The 22,797-nt window shown below is 54.7% G+C and overlaps 1 protein-coding gene across 1 annotated transcript; it reads right to left on the reverse strand.

Moving 5' to 3' along the window:
- Positions 1-616: 616 nt before the first annotated feature.
- LOC123346066 (C-type lectin domain family 2 member L-like) lies at positions 617-13,591 on the reverse strand. The gene is made up of 6 exons (XM_044983277.1): positions 12,800-13,591; positions 8,175-8,385; positions 5,457-5,573; positions 2,101-2,282; positions 1,307-1,410; positions 617-1,090 (listed from the first exon to the last, which is right to left on the reverse strand). Exons 1-6 carry the CDS (start codon positions 13,127-13,129, stop codon positions 940-942), a joined length of 1,095 nt encoding a protein of 364 aa, XP_044839212.1. The 5' UTR covers positions 13,130-13,591; the 3' UTR covers positions 617-939.
- Positions 13,592-22,797: the final 9,206 nt, after the last annotated feature.

Below are 22,797 nucleotides of genomic sequence, written 5' to 3' on the forward strand. Positions count from 1 at the left end.
CAGGCTGCTTGGCCCAGGTTGGGAGCTTCTGCACAGGACTGTGAGGCCCCCCAGGCTGCAGGGCAAGCAGTGACCCAGCCTCTCCCTGGCTGGGGTCGCACCCTGGAACGTTTGGTTCCCACACACTGGCTCACAGGGGGTTTTCCAGAGACGGAGACAGAACTTAGGACACTCAAAGGCTGAATTTAAACAGATTAATGACCTTTATTTTGATTCAAACAGACAGGACCTGCTCTCAGCCGGGGAGGGGGGACCCCAACCCCATAGGGAGGGCCTGGAAGAGTCACTGGCTACTAGACTCTCCCCTGGAAGAGGGATGATTCCTGGTGTGTTTAGTGTGGGGGACCTTTTCGTGATTTTTATACATTTTCTCCTTAATGCTTTTGACCTAGAATAAATAATCAGCCAAGAAAGGGCCGTGTTCTAGCTTATAACAGCTGGAACGTGCTGGGCATTGCGCTCAGAGTGGAAGCAAAGGGCAGGCGCTGGCTTTTAGCCAGACTGGCTTGCTGGTGATATCGCAGTGTACGGAAGGGAGCTGTGCAGCTTCAAGTGCCCTGGTCAGGGAGTGGGATGAGGTCCCAGCCCAGAGACAGGGGTGGCTGGAGACCTGACCTGATGGAGGTGGGATAGAGATCCAGTTACTGTGACAGTCTCCCTGAGAGAAGGGTCACAGATCCCAGCATTAGGTAGGGTGACCAGATGTTCCAGTTTTATAGGGACAGTCCTGATTTTTGGGTCTTTCCTTATATAGGCTTCTATCACCCTCCACCCCCATCCCAATTTTTCACATTTGCTGTCTGGGCTCCCAGCATTAGGGTAATTGATGACTAGGACTGGACAAACCCTGGAGACAGGCTAAGAAACAGGGAACCAGGCTGCAGCATGGAGGGGACTAGAACCAGGCTTTGTCACAGCTGGTCTCCAATTCCCTTGAGTTCACGAATCCCCTCCCACTGCTCCCTCCTCTCCCTTCGCAGGGGTATCAGGTTTACTGCAGATCCATTTTCTTGCTGTGCTGCAGCTTGACGTGGTGACAGTGAGATCTTCATCCAGGCACACACAGTCTGCGCCTCCTTGTATTTCAAACCTGTAACCCAGAGGCAATTGGAGCTAGAGTCAGTGTGTGCCAGGCACAGACCAGGGGAGACACCTCAAGTCTGGGAGGGGAGCTGCGCACTCAGCCCCTCTGGATCCCCCCTCCCTGCAATCAGCCCCAGGCCCCAATCCCGTCAGCAGGGGACGTTAAAGCAGCCAGTGGGGCATTTCCATCCCCTTTGACCAACGCAGAGAAAAAGAGACTCACCGATCGTCAAACTTGGTCCCGTTGGCCCATTTCCAGACCTGGCCCTTGTCCCTCCAGAGGCCGATCCAGTGGTTCAGTCTGCCTTCATATGGCAGCAGAGAATCCTTGGAAACCCAATAAAAGCATCAGCTGTGTTAGGCCCTGACTCTGCTGCTCCCCCACCTTGGGCTGCAGGGGATTTCTAGAGGCCTCTTCCATGGTTACTGGGTGAAGGGATCAGATAAGTATTAACCCTTCACCCTCCCCGGCCTCTTTTTTGGGGCTGTGGCACCTACTGGGTGTAGCAGGAATTGAGCTGCAAGGTCACTGTCTGCCCAGCAGCCCCTTCTCAGAGCACAGCAGGGCCAGGAGGGAGAGGGAGCTGCAGGGGGAGGGCAGACAGACCCCTGCCACCAGGGCAGAGAAGCTGAGGGGAAGAGGCCTAAAGCAGACCTCACCTGCAGCTGGATTCCCCCCGCCCCACCCATGAGGAAACCCTGGGGCTGGGCTGAGCTGGGGGGCAGGTTCTCACCTGCTCCAGCCCCAGGCAACCCATTGGCCAGGAGCTGAGCCGGCCCAGCTCTGCACAGCAGGAGTCTCCCACCTGGGCTCTGGCAGACGCAGGGTCGAGGTAGCTGGAGCCCCAGGTCCAGCCAGGATTCAGCTGCCAGAACCGCACTGACTCTGGCTGCCCAGCCTGGGAGGCACCCGGGCTCCTCTCTGCCCTACAGGGGCTGAGCCCAGCCTGACTCCAGCCCTGTCAGTGGTGCCAGCGATCACTGGGCTTGGCACAAAGCATCTAACCGGCTTCTCACCAGCTCCTGCGGACTCTCAATCCCGGCCAGGGAGGCAGCGTGTGACAAGCAGAAGCTCTGGCTGTAGGTCCAGTTCCCTTCGGCCTTAGAAAAATAGTAACATTTCCCTTGGATCCGGATCCAGCCGTCCGGGCACCAGGGGGCAGCAGGGGGCCATGGAGGAGATGGCCTAGATGTTACCCCTAGAAAAAACACACAAGGGGAGAGGAGCGTCTCTTCTCTCATCTCTGTGGAGAATGAGCAGGGACAGAAACAAGAACTGCCCGATGGGATCAGACTGATGGGAGAGACGGGCCAGTCTGAGAGTGGCCAGCAGCAGCTGCACCAGAGGCCACGGCCCAGGAACCCGACAAGTAGCGTGGCTGGAGTTTGTTATGACACACACACTGCGGCAGTGCCAGAGGCCAACCAGGCCACAGCCCCCATCGGGCTGGGGATGTACAGAGTGTGCAGCCAAGGGAATGGGGAAGGTGAGAGCAAGGGAGGAGTGTGTCTGGCAGGGGCGCTGGAACGGGGGTGGTAAGGGGGGGGCCATGCCCCTCCTCCCATATTTTAACATGGGAGAGCCAGGTCTGCCCGCTTGTTAACCTGGGCATAGAGCCTCGGGCAGGCACGGTGCTGGCAGCGGCAGAGGCTGCACTTCATGGCTGAAGAGCTATGAGGGGGGGGGAGGGGATTAGCTCCCCTGCCATGACGCGCAGCCCCTGCTAGCAGCACCAGCCTCTTCCTGGCAGGGGGCTGAGCTGGGCCTTAGCTCCCCTCCCCCCACCATGGGGCCCCACTCCCTGCTCCTCTTCCCTTCCGAGGCCCTGCCACCTGCCCAGGCCAGAAGCCAGAGCCGGGGTGTGGTAAGAGCCACCCAGGGAACCTGGGCTGCTGTGGGGAGCCCCAGACACTCCACCGGCCCTGGGGGAAAAGGAGTGGGGGAGGGGCCACAGTTCCTGCACGGATACTCTCCCTCCCCCCGCCCCCCAGCAGGTCCCACGCTCCTGCTGCCCAGCACATGGATTCTCGTACAGGGCTAACGGCAGTGTCATGTGCTCACACCTTCCACAGCCACATCTACAGAGCTGGGCAGCTCAGTCCAGGAGGCAGCGCAGGGTGAACACCGAGCGGGTCATTTCTGTGACTGATCTCATGGGAGCAGGTACAATAGGCAGCGGCAGAATGTTAGAAGTTCAGAGCCCCCAAACCACCAGCAGGCGGCAGCAGAGAAGCTGCCAGACCTGCTGGGCCCCAGACAAGGACACCTTGAAGACGAGGGGCCCTCAGATCCAACAGCCTCTCTGAGCGGGTTTCCCTCCTCACCCAGCTCACGTATCAAAGCCTCAGATCCCCTGGAACGCAGCCTGCAACGTGTGACTACACTGAGGGGAATGTGGGGGCAGTGAGAGCATCTTCTAATAACCCCAGCGAGCAGCACCCAGACCCCTCGCCCAGCTGCTAAACCCTCCAGCGCCCCACTGATAACCCCACACCTTGCCACACAATAGAGTGACTCTCACACTGAATGGAAATAGCCTGTAATCGCACATCCTGTACGCACCAACTGGCCAAGTTTAACGCCCCTGGGGAGCCTTCCCTTTGGAGATCCCTGACCCCGGGGGTTAAATTCTCAGCAGCACCACAGCAGAGATGGGGGCTTCCCCCGACAGCTGAATAAATCTCACACCAGCGATGCTGTAGCCCCTGCCAGCCCTGCTGTGGGGACAAACAGGGGAGGGGCGGCAGGAAGATGAGGCCAGGCCTGTAACCTCAAAGCCCTGAGCTGCAGACAAGTTACCCTGCTCAGTGACGATCGGACACTGGATCCGTGTCAGTCCATCAATGCAAACAGCTGTGAAGAGAGAGTCCCCGAGTGTAAAAGGGAGAAACAGAGGGGCTGGAATTGGGAAAAGAGCGACTGTCTTGTGTTTGCTGCCCTGGACGACTGGGGCTCAGGAGATCTGGATTCAATTCCAAGCTCTGCCAGACTCCCTGTCTGACCCAGGGCGAGTCCCTGAGGCCGGATCCACAAAGGGACGGAGGCGTTTGCCAACACCGAACTTTTACTCGCCTAGGAAACCCCTGGAACAACAACGGGACCCACAGGGCCTGAGCTGGGTGCCCAGGTGCCCCACGCAGTGAATGGGGAGGGAGCAGGGCCTAAGAATGGGATCCACAACAGCCAGCTCGCTAGACAGGGGCTGCCCAAGCCAGCCAATAGGAGACAGTGACAAGGCCTGTGCCCTCCGCCCCGCCCCCCTCAAAGCTCAGCCCCTCAGCCCTGGCTGCAGGGAGGGGCCCAGCCCTGCTAACAACCTGCAGCGGGGACCCCCCCGCCCTGGAGTCAGGTACCTAAGTCACTTCTTGGGAAAGCGAGTGCAGCAGCAAGTGCCCAAATCCACTGAAAATGGCGGGGGGGGGGGGGGTGAGAAGACAACCTCCCTGATCACCTTTAACCCACTGGCAGGGCTCTCACCCCGACGTGAGACCCTGCTTCAGTCCCCTCTCCCTGGTCAGCAGGGATTGGAGAACAGGGGGTCCCACAACTCAGGTGGGCGCCCTAAGCACTAGATCAGAGGGATTCTAACTCTCTGGCCCAATTAATATTTAATTATTCAATTAAATCAAAGTGGAACAACATCAGCAGGAAATACTGAGACCCCCCCGCAATCAGACTGTCCCACAGCTCAGTGGCTGGGCACTCCCTGGAGAGGTGGGCAACCCCAATTCAGATCCTGTCTCCCCTCAGTCAGAGGAGACTGGAACTAGGGTCTCACATCCCAGGGAAGGGCCCTACCACTGGGGCAGGGTTAAGGGTGGGGGGGGTCTCCTTGTCCCCCACCTGTTTCACAGAGGCCGGCAGCCTAAGCACACCTGCCAGATCCCGCCCCACGGGTACAACAGACCTCTGGGTGCCAAGGGCCAAGCAGCAGCACACGCCCAGAAGCAGAACACGAAGGGCTGAGGGAACTTCTACAGCAAAAGTGTCGTCCCCAGGTGAGCTCAGGGGCCCGCCGGTGCAGTGGCAGCCGGGCAGGGGGTTGGCAGATCACAGGGTGCCTGAAAAGGAGGCTTCAACCCTTTAATGCCCTTTGTGGAATGAGGCCATGGTGCCTTGGCTCCCCCGCCACAAAACAAGGACAAGGACACGTCCCTGCCTCACAGGGGTGTGCGGAGAAATCCGTTAGTGTCTGTGATACTCTCAGGTACGACAATGGAGGGGAGTAGGGGGCCATGAAAGAGCCTAGAGAGGCTCCTGTCTGACCTGACTGCTAAAGCAGAGGCCAGGGGAGAGATGAGGTGGAGCTGTGAGCCACGAAGGAAGAAAGCTCCACACCCAGAGACTGAATCATCAGGGGTTGAAAACTTACCTATCAAAGCTGCTACTAGGGTGATGATAACGACCATTGTAACCACGGTTATGGCTCTGAGGGCAGCTGGACGATTCCATACTGCAGGTTTCCTGGAGCTGGAATTAGCTGGATGACCTGGAAGATCAAAACCTGTTAATCATAGAATATCAGGGATCTCAGGAGATCATCTAGTCCAACCCTTTGCTAAATTTTTTTTTTTTTGAAACTCCAGTTCCCTAAATGGCCCCCTCAAGGATTGAACTCACAACCCTGGGTTTAACAGGCCAATGCTCAAACCACTGAGTTATCCTGACTCAAATTAGAATAGTTTGCCATCAGGCTCTGATCTGACACACATAGGAAACCTAACCCTAGCTCCATGTGTCCTACCCTTTGGAACCCTAACCCTAGGGCGAGAAGCTCTACCTATAGGAACCCTAATATTTATTTTGATGTCTTAAATGGTTCTGTCTCAGCTCTGGACACAAATATTAACTCGAACTCCCATTCAGACTGCAAAGGAGAACATTACCCCCCAAACCACCAGTTTAATTAATCCCTAGAAAGGACCCTGCAGAATTCAGAGGGATTCAGAGAAGGATGGAGGATGACCAGGGGCCTGGAAAATCCATGACAAGAGTTTGAAAAGCCTGGGATTGTTCACCATAGATGGAGGTGAAAGAGAGGACAGGATAAACAGTCTAGGCAATAACAGGTGGGACAGAAGGTGGACTGGGAGCTTCTGGTGATAAAACTGTGGGAGAGAGATAGCTCAGTGGTTTGAGCATTGGCTTGCTAAACCTAGGGTTGTGAGTTCAATCCTTGAGGGGGCCACTTAAGATCTGGGGCAAAAAGTGGTCCTGCTAGTGAAGACAGGGGGCTGGACCTGATGACCTTTCAAAGTCCTTTCCAGTTCTAGGAGATTGGTGTATTTCCCATTATTGCCTTTTTATTACCTCAAGAGTTAGCTGACCAAATGTTTTACTGAGGCTTCTTAGAATCAAAACACCTTGATATACAAGTATGTAGCCAATATTTATAACTTCAACTACAAAAATTCACACACACAGATAGGTTATGATTTGCTGGTTATGATCATGCTTTCTATAGACACCTTACATGACATCCTTTGTACAATATTGGCTGCAAATATATAACAGTAGTTGCAACAATGATCTATATGGTCACAGGTTATGTCAGTAACGTCACAAGGGGATTGTGGCAGGGCAGGGGTAAATCCCTTGAGTGCTCTGCTAAAATGCTGGCTAAAGCCCTAATGTCTGGTAGGGAGGCCAGGCAGTCAGCAGAGAGCCCAGCTGCAGGCCTAGATGAGGGCTGGCTCACTGCTATGAGTTAAGTAGCGACAGCTGGGCTGAGGAGGGCTATATAAGCCCTGAGGAAAGCTCAGTCAGGAGGCTAGCCTGGGAGGGTTACATCTCTGTCGCCTCACCAAAGGAAAGGAGCCTCACAGGCCAGGAGACCCTGGGAGGGTCTGACTGGGGATAGCTGTTGGGGGAGAAGTGGAGATAACACTGTTGCACTGTAAATAAAGACACAAGGGTGAAGCACCGAAGGTGATGTGGGGACTCTATTTTAACCAGCCAACACAGGGCCCAGGCATGAGAGAGTGGAAACCTGTGTAGACCCTGTGACACTGGGGGCTCATCCAGGATCCTCCTAGCCATCGTTAATAGTGGCTGCCAGCATGGAGGAGACCCTAAAGTGGCTGGTGACCACGGTGCAAGAAATGCAACAGTCCCAAACAGTCAGAATGACAGGCCCTGATGATATGGCAGGCAGGCCAAAAGCGGACACTCCAGGAGGTTATCAGGGAACAGTCAGTGACCCAACAGATCTTCCAAAAGGTGGTGAGTCTAGCACTGGGGGACGGGACCAGGATGCCAGGGTGGGGCTTTGCAAGATGGGCCCCACAGATGACCCAGATGCATCCCTGGGGACTTTCGAATAGGTGGCTACTGCGGCCGGCTGGGAGTGGGTGACCTGGGCCCTGCGGCAGACCATGTGATAGAGATATTCAATTAGATTAAAGAGTTGGGAAAGGAACAATTTTTTCCATATAATTAGTATAATTAGACTGCAGAAGTCACTGCCACAGGAAATTGATAAAAAGAATTCAGGAAACAAAGGGACTGAGCATTTATATGGTTAACATGAAATATCCAGAGTTGCCATAATTAATAAGCAAAAGGTTGGCAGGAACTTTGGAAGAGCACCTGCATCCCAGGGAGTGTAAATCCAGGGAACCCCTGCTGGAGTTCAATCTTAGCAAATCCTCTTCCCTAGCATCCAGAGACACATCTGGGGGCATGATAAATTCACTGGCAAAAACACAAATGAATGTGCTGTGGCCACAGGCAGCTACACCTGCTCCTGGCCATGAACGAAGGCAGGGCTCTGCATGGGTTATGAGTGCAAACACCTATGCTCAGACACTGGAAGGACAAACAACCAAAAGGAAAGAGCAGTGACAGGAGCGACCCAGGGAGACGTGAGCCAAATGTTTTCAAGGGGATAGAACATGTACAGTCCTAAAAACCATACGTGCAACTGCCGCACAAGAGAGCACGTGCTGCACGAGCTGAGTCCATTGGAGCAATACAGCCCCTGCTGCATGGGGCGGGGGTGGGGGAAGGAGGAGGAGGAAAGACAGCTACACCCACCCCTGAAGGCATCTCCTCCCTCCAGCCTGTTCCTAGGCAGGGAAGCTCCAGTTACCTGGTTCTTCTCCACTCTTCAAGTCTATGGAGCTGTTAAGAGGCTGTCCAGGGGGATCTGCTTCCGCCCAGTTCCCCATCTCTCCTGTCAGGGAGGCAGCGGTGGGTGCTGGACTCCAGTTGCAAGAAATGGCTCTAAGCAGCCATGGGTTAGTCAGTTCCAGCCAGTGCAGTGTCCCTGGCTTTGGCTCCTCTCCCAGCTGACCTAGAATCTGCAATGACACAGTCAGGACAGCATAAGGGTCAGTGGGTTTGTTTGTGGTGTCCCATCCGCCATTCATCAGAACAAAAGCCCAGAGCTAAGAATGGTGCAGTAACCAACCCCCTCCTGTGCCATCAGGCCCCTCATTGAAGATTCCCCATTTCCTCTCAGCCCTCAATTCGGAGTTGGGCAGGAGGGGGAAAACACTGGATGTGGGGTGCAGGCAGGGATGTGCCCTTTATGTCTGGTGTGCCCTGGTACACGATGCAGAGCCGTGCGTAGTGCCTCCCCCTGCACTGGCAACTCTGGGAAGTTGGAGGGGGGTGAGTTTGAGATGCAGCTTTGGGAGGGGCACAGACACAGCACCTTGGAAGGACTCTAAGGGACACAGGCTTCCCCACCCCCTTGGTTGGATAAAAAAAATCAGTGGTTTAAATTTTGATTTTTTATTTAAATAAATACGGTTTTAAAAGGAACCAATTTAAAATTAAACTTGAAACAACAGCATGTTATGGCCTAAACTTATTATAATTCATTAAAATAACTTAAATTAAAAGGAATAATATTCCAGCAGAACATATTTGCTGGTGAAGTCTTGAAGAAAGTCAGGCCACTGAAGTGGTGCCAGTCACTGGCTAAGCACCGGTGACAGTTTGTTAAAGCAGCTTTGGACAGCAGTAGCCTCTTGCACAGCTACAGAGAGACCATGCTCTTCATTTCAGTTTATTCAAAAAAGTTAAGAGACCGATTGGGAGCTGAAGAAGCAGCAAAGCTTGTTTTGCTCTTCTAATGTCTGAATGAAAACTATGTGTGAGAAGGGGAGCTCTATAGCCTTGGTTCTCAACCTGCAGGCCAATCAGCACATGGCTACAGCTCATGTGACATCCTCAGGGCCATACAGGTAGTATTGGATGCAACCCACAATGGTACATAGGCTGAGAACCACTGCTCGAAAGTCTTAATGAACATGGAGCAGGAGCCACAAAGGACTCGGGCATTGCACCACAGCTCCTAGCTTGTAGGCGGCTAGAAAATCCAAGAAACACCATTGTGATCCACAAAGCTGATTTAGGCACACAGGCTCCTATCAAATGAATGGGGAGCCAACACATTAGCTGGGGAGCCACTTAAGCCAACCAATGGGAGATGTTGACCAGTGGGGTGTGTCCTAACCTCTGCCCCTCTGTCAGAGAGAGGCACCTAGATCCAGACCACAGGGAGGCTATTGACTACAAAAGCCTGAGAAAGAGGAGATGCCACATTATAACGTCTAGTCCAGTGGTTAGGTCACCACCTGGGATGTCCAGATGAGTCACACGAGGCAGCAGTGTGTATCCTCAAAGGCTAGAACAGACACCTAGAGAACTTTTAGTCTCATAAACTTAGGTGCCAAGTGAGTTTAGGGGCCTATCAGGTTTGTCAGAAATTTTGTGGATTGAAGCAGAATCGAAACTGGGATTTAGGCATCTAAGTACTTTTGCTGATCCCACCCATGATGACTAAAAACAATCAGTTCAATTCACTAACTACAGATATTTATTACCTTTTTATTTATTTATATCATCATAGCAGCTAGGATCCCTGATCATGGCCAGGATACATGACTTTAAGTAATCCGTTTTAAACGCAAAACATGTTTTGAGAACCTTTTTTCCCCCTAACATATCCAGCATATTTAAGGTATTTTCATTTTAAAAAATTTAAATGCTGAATTTAAGTTTAATCTAATTCCGAGTTCCATCCAAATAAAGCTTGACCAAAACCAAAAAAAATTCACAAAAATTAAAAGTTGAAAATCTGAATATTTGTACATGTAGCTATATTATTTAAGCAATTAATGTGTCTAGATATAGTGTATCCTCCTGGTTAAGAAAAAATACCAAATTTACTGTAAAAGCTTTATTTAGATGTAGATCTAAAGATTTTAATGGTTATCAGTTTATGAGAATCAGCCTCCCTTTAAGAAAAGTAACTAAAAAGTAAAAATGGCAAATTAGATGAAAACTGTCTGTTTAAGTGGAGGTACCTGCTTGCTGCTTTAAATCATGATTAACAGTGGAAATTTAAAATCTGGTTAATTTAAGTCAATCTGCCTTCATCCCTCCCACCCAAATACTGACAGCTCTGAGAGGTGGAGATTTGCATGGGGCTGGGGGGGTTTCACTCCCCCCTGCACTGACAACTCTGGAAGTGGGGTGGGGCGGCTCTGCATAGGGCAGGGGTGGTCTGTTATTTTTTTGTCAAGGTCCAGTAAAGATCCAGACACCAGATAAAATAATACCAAAAAACCCACCACCACCACCACCTGTAATGACAATAAGTAAATAAAAAGATTTCACAGTCCATTCAAAAGTGTCTGGTGGTCCGGATTGGTCCGTGGTTCACCTATTGACTACCCCAGTGTAGGGCTTGGAGGGACGTCAGCCCACCCCCACGCACTGGTAGCCCTGGGGGCGAGGTGCGGGGGGAGCTCTGCATGGGTTGGGGAAGGGGCAGACTCCCCCTCCCCGCACTGAGAGCTCTGGGACCAGGCGGGGCACGGATGTTTGGGCTCCCGGTTACACACACCCAGGGCTACAGCTGCACGTCCTGCCCCACGCTCACCTGCTCCTCCCCTTAGTCCTGGGCTGAGCTCCCCGCGGCCGCCGCAGGGGTCGCTGGGCTGGGCCCATGTTCCTCCGCGGGCTGCTCAGGGCGCTTCCCCTCCCGCCCCAAGAGCCACCAACGCTCCGGAAGTCCCGGTGCCCCGTGCAGAGCCCGTGTCCACTTTCCTTCCCCTCTGAACTGCTGCCATGATGGGGGGGGGGGGGAGAATAGCGGCAACCCCCCTCCAGCCTCCGGCAGGGCCCTGCTCCCACCCGCCCAAGAGGGAAACCGGCAGCTGCGACAGATGCTGCAGCCCCACCCCCGCTATCTCCGGCCGGCTGCGCTGCCAACCCGCCAGCCGCCGAAGCCAAAGGTTTGGGGGGGGGGAGGGGGCTGGGAGTAGCCGCGTCCCTGGAGCTGACTCAGCCCATCCCAGACCCGGCTCGGACACACGCGCGGCCCGGCCCAGCCCTCACCTGAGACCCGAGCCAGCGCAGATCCAGAGCCCTGCGCAGAACAACCACCGCCTGCGCGCGCAGCCCTCCCACCCCCTTTCTGATTGGCTCCAAGTCAGAGCGGAGCCAATCAGCGCTCGTAGCTGGGTCCCCGTGCCTAGGAAGGACGGTGCCGCCGTCGCTCCCACCTGGGAGAAACCTGACGCGGGGACAAGCCGGGGCCCCCACTGCGGGGTGCAGAACCCGCCTTCCCGCCCCCCGCCCGCTGTCTGTGCAGGCTGGGGAAAGGAGGCAGGTTGGAAAACAATCCCAGCTACACAGAGCTGATGGTGGGGGGTAAATGGGCTGTTACCGCTCAGGAAAGATCTTGGCATCACTGAGCGGATGTTTTCAAAGAACTACAATGCGCAGCGGCCATCAAACCAGGTCACAGCCTGTTAGGAACGGGAGAGAGATTTTCTGTCTTATCACAATGCCACTATATAAATCCAGGGCTCCCCCACACCTTCCGTACTGCCTGCAACTCTGGCAGCCCCATCTCAAAAGTGATATTTTAGAACTGGAAATGGTACAGAGAAGGGTGACAAAAATGACGGGGGTGTGGAACAGCTTCCATATGAGGAGAGATTAAAAAGACTGGGATTGTTCAGCTTGGGGGAAAAAAAAGAGACAACTCAGGGGGGCTATGACAGGGGTCTATAAAATCCTGAATATTAGAGAAAACCTATTATTTACCGCTTTGCATAATACTGGAAAGGTTCAGCCAAAGAAACCAAAGGTGTCAATTCACTAGCAGAGACTGAGGAAGGTCCAGGCGCAGTAGTGCCCAGCCACAGATTCCCCAACAAACAGAGGGGAAGCCCTGTAACAATGATGACACTCAACACTGACACCCCCCCAATAACAGAACAAACAACTCTGAAACAAGCCAGCCAACCAGTTCAAAAAAAGCCAAAACGTGCCCCACGCAGAGTTTTTACCTCAAAAGGGAAGAGTGCAGGAGACTCCATGAAGACCACTAAGGGTCTAACTATTGATTTTACATGGGAGGTGCATAGACACCACAGTGAAGAGTGTCAATACAGAACAGTAAAGTGAGACAGGCAGTTCTCCTTGTGGGGAGGGAAACAGAGACAAAGGAAAACACTGATTTCCACGGAGGATGCTCAGATACTGCGGAGGATGGGCAGCACAGACAGGTGCTAGTCACACCACTTCGCTAGCACACAGATCCCACGGGGATGGTGGGTACAATAAACTGAACAACAACATATGAAATCACAGTTTGATGCCACCACCTTGCAAAGCACCATAAAACTCTGCATCAAAATAATCCACACAGCCACAAGTTCTCAGTGAATGGGTTCTGGAAGAGGCCCTTACCTGGCCTGGCATCCGGTGAGCCTGTTCCTCAGTTGAACTATGGCCATGCCTCAGTTTCCCCTCAGCAGTTGGGTAATAAATTCCGTGTAGCTCTCCAGTCACCATGCCAACAAGTGTCCTCCCTCTTCTGGGATAAGTGAGAATCCAAACAAAACAACACAAGCCCTTCACCCTTCCTGGGCCACAGGCCTCTTCCCAGCATCTCCCCTTGCTTGCAGGGTTCACAAAAGTCCATAATTCCCACTCCAGGGTCTGTGCACCACTTTCTTCCCATGATGCAGGGGAATGAAGAGGGCAAGGAGATGGTGCACTCGTCCCCTCCTGCCACATGCAGAGTCCTTTACTGGAGTGGTCTTGATGGGGGGGGGGCTCCCCAACAGCAGGTTTTGGGGTTAACACCCCTTTCAGATGCAAAAAAGACAAAACAAAACAACAGTCTGAGGTAATCACATGACTCCAGGAGCCAGGGGTCTAGTCCGAGTTGATAATGTGGCCCTGATCAATCCCACTCACGAATAGACTCGCTCCTGCTCTCTCATTACTTGGACAGATGCAGGGTTATCACCATGACAGGTTTATAACCTTTTTCCATACCAGGGACCCCAACCCTTGAGACCTGCTGTCTAGCTGGGACCCCGCTCTCAAGTAGGGAGGTACCAATGCAGCTGTTTGACAGCCGTTCACAACCCTCCTAGGCTGAGAACACCTGAACCCTATGACCAGCTGTAGCTTCACATCGTGCTCACAGCTACTCATGGAGAGAGGAGCCCACAGCCAGAGAACCTCCTTCCAGCTCGGGGGGGGGGCCCTCTCCATCTAGTAGGCAGACCCACTGCTGGGATCGAACTGAAACAGCCCTCCAGATTTTGGGTTAAATGCCTAAATACCACTGAAGACCTAGGCCTTGCTCCCTCCCAGCTCTGGGAAATCAACAAACTCAGGAGAACAGGGGAACTACAGAGCAAACTGGTTTGTAACCTTCACCAGAGCAGCCAGGCCTGAATCCCTGGGGTCATTCCGAAGGGAAGCCACTCACCTGATTCCCGCCTGTTTCTGTGATTCCTGACCCCTTCCTAAGCTATCAGATGTCCCAGCAGACAATGGGCAGCCTAATCCTCCCCAGTAGTGAAACTGATTGTCATTTACCGGGACAAATGATGAGCTGGTCTCTGAGCTGAACCTGAGGGGAGAGAGCAGAAAGATCCTCTAAAGAATCCATGGTACCTACAGAGAACCAAGACTGGGATTAGAGTTTGTTTGAGCAGAGGAGAGTGACTGGACAATACTTATCTGATCAGTCAGTGCTCAGTGAGAGTCTGTCCATGGGCCCCAGGAACGTTCCTGCAAAGGAAGTAACAGAAAGTTATTAAGGAAAGCTCAGACTTTAAGGCCAGTAGGGACCATCATGATCATCTAGTCTCACCTCCTGCCCATTGCAGGCCACAGAACCTCACCCACCCACTCCTGTGATAGACCCATCTCCTGAGGATCAAAGTAAATAATCCATTGGAAGGAGTTCCGTGGTGGTTTTGGATGCAATGAAAGGGCTGTTTTAAGGTGTTGATCATGAAGTAATTTTATCCCCCAAATTACTAATAGTTTGGAGAAGCACAGATTCCCACCCCTCCCACCCAGCCCAGAGCAGGGTAGCGCGTCTGTTCACAACCACAGCTGGAAACAATGTGTCAGGCAGGAGCGGGTTATATTCAAGACTGGAGCCCCTCCCCCCCTTGAGCCAAAACTGCCTCACTCACCCTGGTCCCCGCCTCAGCTCCTGCAGCCTGCTCGGTCCGCAGCTCCCTGGGGATTTCTCCCGCTGCGCCTGGCTTCCCTGCTGCTGTTTTCTCAAGAACTGGGTCTGGGCCCTTCCTCCTCGGGCCAGGGCTGGGGATGTGCAGCGGGGAGGGAGTTTCTTGCTTAGCTGGTTCCTCACAGGGAGAGTGGGTGAGGTTGGGCTGGGGGGGGGGGGGCGGTCGCTGCTGGGTGATTTCCAGGCTGGTTTCTCCACCCTGCACCACAGCCTGGATTTTCAGACCGGCCCAGCACCCATTACAGGGGCCAGGGTGTCAAAAGAGCTCAGCTCCCATTGCACATAGAGTGGAGACGTGCCTCAGCCAAACACCAGTTACTGGGTTCAACAGGGTGCTGGGAGAAGGGAGAAATTCCACCCCCCACACACCCAGAGAGGCAGAGATGTAGCTGGTTAAAAGTGAAGGACTCAGCCCTTGAGAGACCCCTGGGGCAGGGGATCTGGGGTGCAGATGAGAAAAGCTGAGGTAGGGTGACCAGAGGTCCCAATTTTATAGGGACAGTCCTGATTTTTGGGTCTTTTTCTTAAATAGGCTCCTATTACCCCCTACTCCCTGTCCTGATTTTTCACACTTGCTGTCTGGTCACCCTAGGTGGAGGGATTGAGAGGAGAGACTTGGCCCCATAGACATCCAAGGAGTGGAGCCACCAGTGAAGGGCTTGGAGCAGCAGGGCTGAAAGGGTCCCCTTTCCATGGGGTTGCTTGGGGGGCTGGCTGGCCCCATCCAAGCTCAGATGGAGCATTTCCAAAGCTCTTGTGTTCATCCCCAGAGACAGGGTGTTGCCATAATCCCTTCCTCCTGACCCAAAGCTTTGCCCCACCAATGACTGGATCTCCCCTCTACCCAAAAGAAAAGAGGGGAGTTGCTCCTGGTTGAATCCAATGTGGAGCCTCTCTACCTGACTTAGGTCATAATGGTCTAGCCCAGGGGTCTCAAACACTCATCTGGCAGGGCTCTTGCGTGCACGGGCAGCTCCAGGACCCAGCGTGCCTGCGGGAGGTCCACCGGAGCCACTGGACTGGCGACCGACAGAGCGCCCCCCACGGCGTGCCACCCTGCTTGGGGCAGCGAAATCGCTAGAGCTGCCCCTGCTTGCATGTGGCCCACCACCAAGCTTCCCCTCCTCTGCCTACCCGCGGGATCGCCCCCGTCGCTGCGAGCCCCCGCGCCGCTCTCTGAAGCAGCCGGCAGCACGTGTCTTCAGCCCAGGGCGGGAGAGGAGGTGCCTCCTTCCCGGCACCGCCCCCGCAGCTCCCATTGGCCGGGAACAGGGAACCGCGGCCAATGGGAGCTACGTGGGAGGTACCTGGAGGCGTGGCAAGAGCTGCGGACTCACAGAACCCTGAGCCCCAGCCCCTTCCCCAGGGGCTGCAGGGAAACGGTTCCAGCTCCTTCCTGGAACAGAGCGGCTCGGAGCAAGGGGCCAGGGTAGGGGGGCAGGGAGCCTGCCCTGGCCCGGGTGTGCGCTGCTGCCCACCCCGGAGTCGCTCTAGGTACATGGTGTCGGGCTGGAGCTCGCACCCTGAACTCCTCCTGCACCCCCACTCCCTGCCCTGAGCCCCCTGCTGCATCCTGCACCCCCACTCCCTGCCCTGAGCCCCCTGCTGCATCCCACATCCCTCCTGCACCCCCTGCCCTGAGCCCCTTGCTGCATCCTGCACCCCAACTCCCTGCCCTGAGCCCCCTGCTGCATCCTGCACCCCAACTCCCTGCCCTGAGCCCCCTGCTGCATCCTGCACCCCAACTCCCTGCCCTGAGCCCCCTCCTGCATCCCACATCCCTCCTGCACCCCAACTCCCTGCCCTGAGCCCCCTGCTGCATCCCACATCCCTCCTGCACCCCAACTCCCTGCCCTGAGCCCCCTGCTGCATCCTGCACCCCAACTCCCTGCCCTGAGCCCCCTCCTGCATCCCACATCCCTCCTGCACCCCAACTCCCTGCCCTGAGCCCCCTGCTGCATCCCACATCCCTCCTGCACCCCAACTCCCTGCCCTGAGCCCCCTGCTGCATCCTGCACCCCAACTCCCTGCCCTGAGCCCCCTCCTGCATCCCACATCCCTCCTGCACCCCAACTCCCTGCCCTGAGCCCCCTGCTGCATCCCACATCCCTCCTGCACCCCAACTCCCTGCCCTGAGCCCCCTGCTGCATCCCACATCCCTCCTGCACCCCAACTCCCTGCCCTGAGCCCCCTGCTGCATCCCACATCCCTTCTGCACCCCAACTCCCTGCCCTGAGCCCCATGCTGCATCCTGCACCCCAACTCCCTGCCCTTAGCCACCTGCTACATCCCACAACACTCCTGCTCCCCCAGCACAGAGCCCTCTGCTGCATCCTGCCCCCTGACTCTGGGCCCTGAGCCTCCTGCTGCATCTCACACCCCTCCTGCACTCCCTGCCCTGAGCCCCCTGCTGCATCTCACACCCCTCCTGCACTCCCTGCCCTGAGCCCCCTGCTGCATCCTGCACCCCAACCCTGTGCTGCACCCCTCACTCTCTTGCACCCCACACACCAACTCCCTGCTCTAAGCCCCCTGCTACACCTTGCACCTCAACTCCCTGCCTTGAGCTCCCGCTGCACCCTTTCTGCACCCGCTGGGCAGAAGTGGAGCCAGTTTTTTTGGCACCCTAGACGGCGGAAGGTCCCGCCCCCAAAATACAGACAACGACTATGGCGGCCGAAGATTCTAATGGAAGGGATGGAGTGGGGGCAGGGCCTGAGGCAGCAAGGGGTTGGTGTCAGTGATGCAGCCCTCGGATCAATGCATTAGTTCTCATGTGGCCCTTGTGGTCATTTGAGTTTGAGACCCCTGGTCTAGCCACTAGACCCCACTCCCCTCCTGGAGCTGGCGCTTGGACCCAGGAGTCCAGGCTCTGAGGTTCCCTTGTGCTAACCACTAGACTGCACTCCCCTCCCACAACAGGATAGATGCTGCTCTTCCCTCACTCTCCCTGTTAGTGCCTGGGTGGGCAGCAGGAGCAGATGGGGGTGGTTTGCAGGGAGCTCACCCATTACCCTGGCTCAGTTCCAAACCAGGGATTTAGAAGTGAGGACAGAATTTCTTCCCCTGCCTGGGAGAGGAGAGACCTGGTCCCATAGACACTCAGGGGCAAAGGTGAGAAGAGGAGAGCTGGGGGTGAAGGAGTTAAAGAGAGGAGTCAGCCCTATAGACCCCAGGGCAGGGGATTTGGGACACACAGAGAGGAGGGGTTGAGAGGAGAGATTTAGCCCTATATATAGATGATACCCAGGGAGAGGGACCCCTCAAGAGTCACTGGTCCCAGTCCCAGAGGGGCTTGAAAGTTTCAAGGGGAGCCAGTGCAGGGACCAGAGCAACAGGACTGATAGGATCCATTTTCCTGTAGAGCTCAGAGGTCTGGACTGTCCTGGGGGACTTTCACGTTCCTTCCCGGCTACAGTGTGTTGTGATAATTCCCCCCCCCCACACACACACACGTGACAGAGGAGCCTCCCTCCCCCACTCTTCAGATTTCCCCCTACACTCCAAATAGAGGAACCTCTCCCCAGCCTCGGGGTCCCCTCTCATGCCCCCCAGGCACAGTGGAGCAATAATACCTTAGACCTTAGGTTCTTAGTCCATCCCGCGCTTTGCTGCACATTGGGTTGCCCACATTTGCCATCCTTGCCTGTCAACTGCCCTTCTCTCCAAATCGATAATAACTCAGTGGTAAATGAACTGCACATGGGATGACAGCAGAGTGAGCGGCACAGGAAGGACCCATTCCCAGCAGGGTTGGTTCAGAGCTGCTTTGGCTTTCTGTGGTGGAGGGAAAATATTCCACTGTGTGACTCAAGCAACGTCATTGGCCCAGTGACCAGCCCCAGAGCAGGGGAAAAGGAGCATCACTGCAATCACTGAGGCTCACAGAGCCCCAGCAGCAGCTCCCAGGCCATGGAGCCACAGGACACAAAACAGCCTTAGGGTTAAAAATCTGCACCCACCCCTAGCTCCAGGCCTCCTCTTCTCCAACCAGACACGCACAAACCTCCTTCTCTTACCCAGATCGTAATGGGCCCCCCCTGCTCTCATCACTAGACCCCACTTCCCTCCCAGAGTCAGGAATAGAACGAAGGAGACCCGCTAACTGCTCTAACTATTGTACCCCATTCCCCATCCCAGACCCAGAAAGACTAATTCAGCCCTGGTGCAATTAGCACAACTCCACTGATTTCAGCAGGGTCATCGCCACTCTCCCCAGGGCTGCCGAGTCCCCTGCCTGGCTGGGGTTCCAGTCCTGGGACATGACTGCAGGGGAGAGACGAAAATCCAGGCTGAACACCGAGCCCTGGAAAGAGCCCATAGCGGGACCCCGATCCCCTCGTTCCTTCCACTCTGGACCTTCTCTTCCTGCGCTGACTGGCTGCTGGCTCCAGCCGCTGCCTGACAGGCCTGGTCTACACTACGAGTTTATATCAAATTTAGCAGCGTTAAACCAAATTAACCCTGCATCTGTCCACACGACGAAGCCCTTTATATCAATATAAAGAGCTCTTAATACCGATGTTTGTATTCTCCCCTATGAGGAGAGTAGCGCTGAAATCGGTATTGCCATTTCGGATTAGGATTAATGTGGCCGCAATTCGACAGTATTGGCCTCCGGGCGCTATCCCACAGTGCACCATTGTGACCGCTCTGGACAGCAATCTGAACTCGGATGCACTGGCCAGGTAGACAGGAAAAGCCTCGCGAACTTTTGAATTTCATTTCCTGTTTGCCCAGCGTGGAGAGGTGAACAGCACAGGTGACCACGCAGAGCTCATCAGCACAGGTAAGCATGCAGTCTGAGAATTGAAAAAGAGCTCCAGTATGGACCGTACGGGAGGTACTGGATCTGATCGCTATATGGGGAGATGATTGCATGCTAGCAAAACTCCATTCCAAAAGATGAAATGAAAAAAACATTTGAAAAAATCTCCAAGGCCATGATGGAGAGAGGCCACACCAGGGACCCAGTACAGTGCCATGTGAAAGTCAAGGAGCTCAGACAAGCCAGAAAACCAAAGACGCAAATGGAAGGTCTGAGGCAGAGCCACAGACATACCGCTTCTACGCTGAGCTGCATGCGATTCTAGGGGGTCCGCCACCACTACGCCACCCCTGTCCGTGGATTCCAAGGAGGGGGTAATCTCAGCCATGCCTGAGGATTCTGCTTGCAGAGAGCACACAGCACTCCATTCTCCCCAACAGCCAGGACCTTTTTCTCAGTCTGACAGAAGTACCCTCCCAGCCCTCCCAAGGCGGTATCCTAGATAATGAAGCCATGGAAGGGACCTCTGGTGAGTGTACCTTTGTAAATATAAAACTTGGTTTAAAAACAAGCATTTTTAATGATTAATTTGCCCTGAGGTCTTGGGATGTATTCACGGCCAGTACAGTTACTGGAACAGTCTGTTAGCGTGTCTGGGGATGGAGCAGAAATCCTCCAGGGACATCTCCATGAAGCTGTCCTGGAGACAGAGGCGTAGCGAGCACCCTCCGTACCCTCCGACCGGAGGGGGCCCCGCAAGGAAGGGGGCCCCTAAAAGTGGCAATAAAATAAATACCGCATTCCAGTTTCTGCATTGTAAGGGGCCCCGGACATAGGTTCGGAGGGGGCCACATATGTTCGGAGGGGGCCACGTTCTTTGTTGCTACGGCCCTGCCTGGAGATACTCCAAAAGCCTTTGCAGAAGGTTTCTGGACAGCGCAGCCTTATTCTATCCTCCATGGTAGGACACTTGACCACGCCATCCATGTAGCGAGTAATCTGGTATCATTGCATGACAAAGCCTGGCAGCGTATGGTCCCATTGTTTGCTGGCATTCAAGCAACATCCGTTCTTTATCTCGCTGTGTTATCCTCAGGAGAGTGAGATCGTTCATGGTAACCTGGTTGAAATATGGAAATTTAATTAAGGGGACAGAGGTGGCCATTCCTACTGGGCTGTTTGCCTGTGGCTGAAAAGAAATCCTTCCCTGCAGTTAGCCAAGTGGGGGGCATGGGGGATTGGCACTGAGCTTTTTCACGTTTGGCTAGCAGGGATCTTCCAAGATACCAGCCATGCGGGGATGTGGGGGTGTGTGGCTAGCAGGGATCTTCTCTGATACCAGCCACATGGTGGGGGGAGGGGGAGGGTGTTCATCCAAGAGAATTGGATGCAGTGGGTTTGGTTTCTGCTGCTGCACATTAACAGGAAAGCTGCAGCACACAATAGGCTTTGCTTGTGTAACCCTTCTGCCCCTCTGAGTTGGCAGCAACAAGGGCCGGTTCAGTATCCAGGGGTTCCGTTTCAATAACACAATGCAAAACCGGCTCGAGCCCCCACCCAGTGACCTGGGACAACTACATACCACCCCCTCGGGCGCCTCTAGGAGGCAATACTTCCCCTTTTGCAAGCACAGAATCTAACAAAATTCTAACAAAAAAAGGAGGAAAACAATGTGGCATCATATTGGGGAAACACCACAAACAAGATTCATAACATAAGCCATGAGCAAAGGACCCACCAAGTAAGTTTTGGCACTGTCCTTTCCCTTTAGGGTCTTAAGTCCAATCACCCCAAAGTCCAACAACCCAAAAGTCTCCATCCTTGGTCAGTGCTGCCCCAGAGTTCAAAAGTTTATCTGCAGAGTTTTACCCCTCCCCCAGCCTGGGTGGAGATGGGGGGCACAAACAGTGTGTTAAGGGGCACCTTACATGGTCCAAGGCCAACTGCCCTGCTTCTCCGTGGAGTTCTGCTGCAGCCTTCACCACAAACAGCTCCACTCCACCAGCTGACCATGAGCTGCTCCAGCCGACCCATGAGCTGCTCCAGCCGTCCCCACAAACCGTTCCGCTCGCTCACTGTTCCATGGGCCGGTCCAACCATCCCACAGCCCACTCAGATCCACTCCGCTCCCTGTTCTGTGGGCCTCCCTGCTCCGGAACCCGGTCAGTGCAGGAGGCAGGGCGGGCACCGAGCCGCCCTCACAGCGGGCTGTGCACGGAGCTTGCCATGAGCAGCGCAGAGCCGTGGCGACCGCTCCTCCACCATGCACGGGCTCTGCTGCTGCCTCTGCTTTGCGGCCGCGCTGGCAGGGCTCTCCTGGGCCAGCAGGAACTGCCCAGAACTGCCCGGACCTCTGCACTGCGGAGTGCTCCAAGGGGCCCGGCCGCCAAACCGTCCACATCAAAGTTGTCTGCAGTGGCGGGGGGGGGAGTTGCAGGCTGCCATGCTGCACCCCCCCTTGCTCCTCCGGCCGTGCCGCCCCCTCCCCATGGCTCCTCCGAGTGTGCTGCCCTCCCTTGCCTGCAGGAGCCCAGTGCTGCCCGGCAGACCAAGCTTCAGGGCGGAGCGTAGGCCCTGCCTGCTGACGCCGTGGTAACCTCTAACTAAGGCGCCGCTTTTGAATGTGCTGAGGGGAAGCGGCTGCTTCCCCTGCACCCCACTAGCTACGCTACTGCTTCAGAGGTTTGCTAAAGGGTGTTAGGAAATGCTGGTCTGTTTTTAGCTGGACTTTTTAGTTTGCTCTGCACACAGTCAGTTTGGAAATGTATTTGCTCAACTCCAGATGGGGCCTTTCTGTGACAGATACATTCAGTTCAAGGCTGGCTGAATGCCACTAATTACTCAAGACTTTCCCCCCTCTAGTCTAACCCATCATGTTACAGAAACAGCAGAGCCTGCACCACCAGCTCTAGACAATTTAGTTGAGATGAAGAGGAACAGAAAACAAAGTAAGATGCCATGTGAGCTCTCCCTGAGGGATCAGAGAGTGACTGCCCTCTGTGCCAGCAGCAGCTCCTGACTCCGGGGCCACTTTAGTGCACAAAGCAGCCTTAGGGTTCCAGATCTTGGCTCGGGTCTGGATGCAGCTTGGGACTGAGTTTCCCAGGTCAGGGCTCACATACACAGCAGCCAGCTCAGGAACATTGCAGCTGCTGTTCCAACTCCAGCACCAGATCCTGCTCTCCCAGGCCCCGCTCTGGAAGGCAGAGAACAGAGCTTGTGCTTTCAGTCTCAGGCTTGGTCCATACGACAAACTTAGGCTGGTATAACTACATCACTCAGGGTGTAGAAAATCTGTACTCTGAGCTATTCAGTTATACCGACCTAACCCCTGTGTAGACAGAGCTATGTCCTCCTGTCACCATAGCCACTGCCCCTCAGAGAGCTGGGGTACCTACGCTGACAGGAGAAGCGCTTCCG

This window comes from Mauremys mutica, chromosome 12, assembly GCF_020497125.1.
Source record: "Mauremys mutica isolate MM-2020 ecotype Southern chromosome 12, ASM2049712v1, whole genome shotgun sequence".
NCBI classification, from domain to species: Eukaryota; Metazoa; Chordata; order Testudines; family Geoemydidae; genus Mauremys; species Mauremys mutica.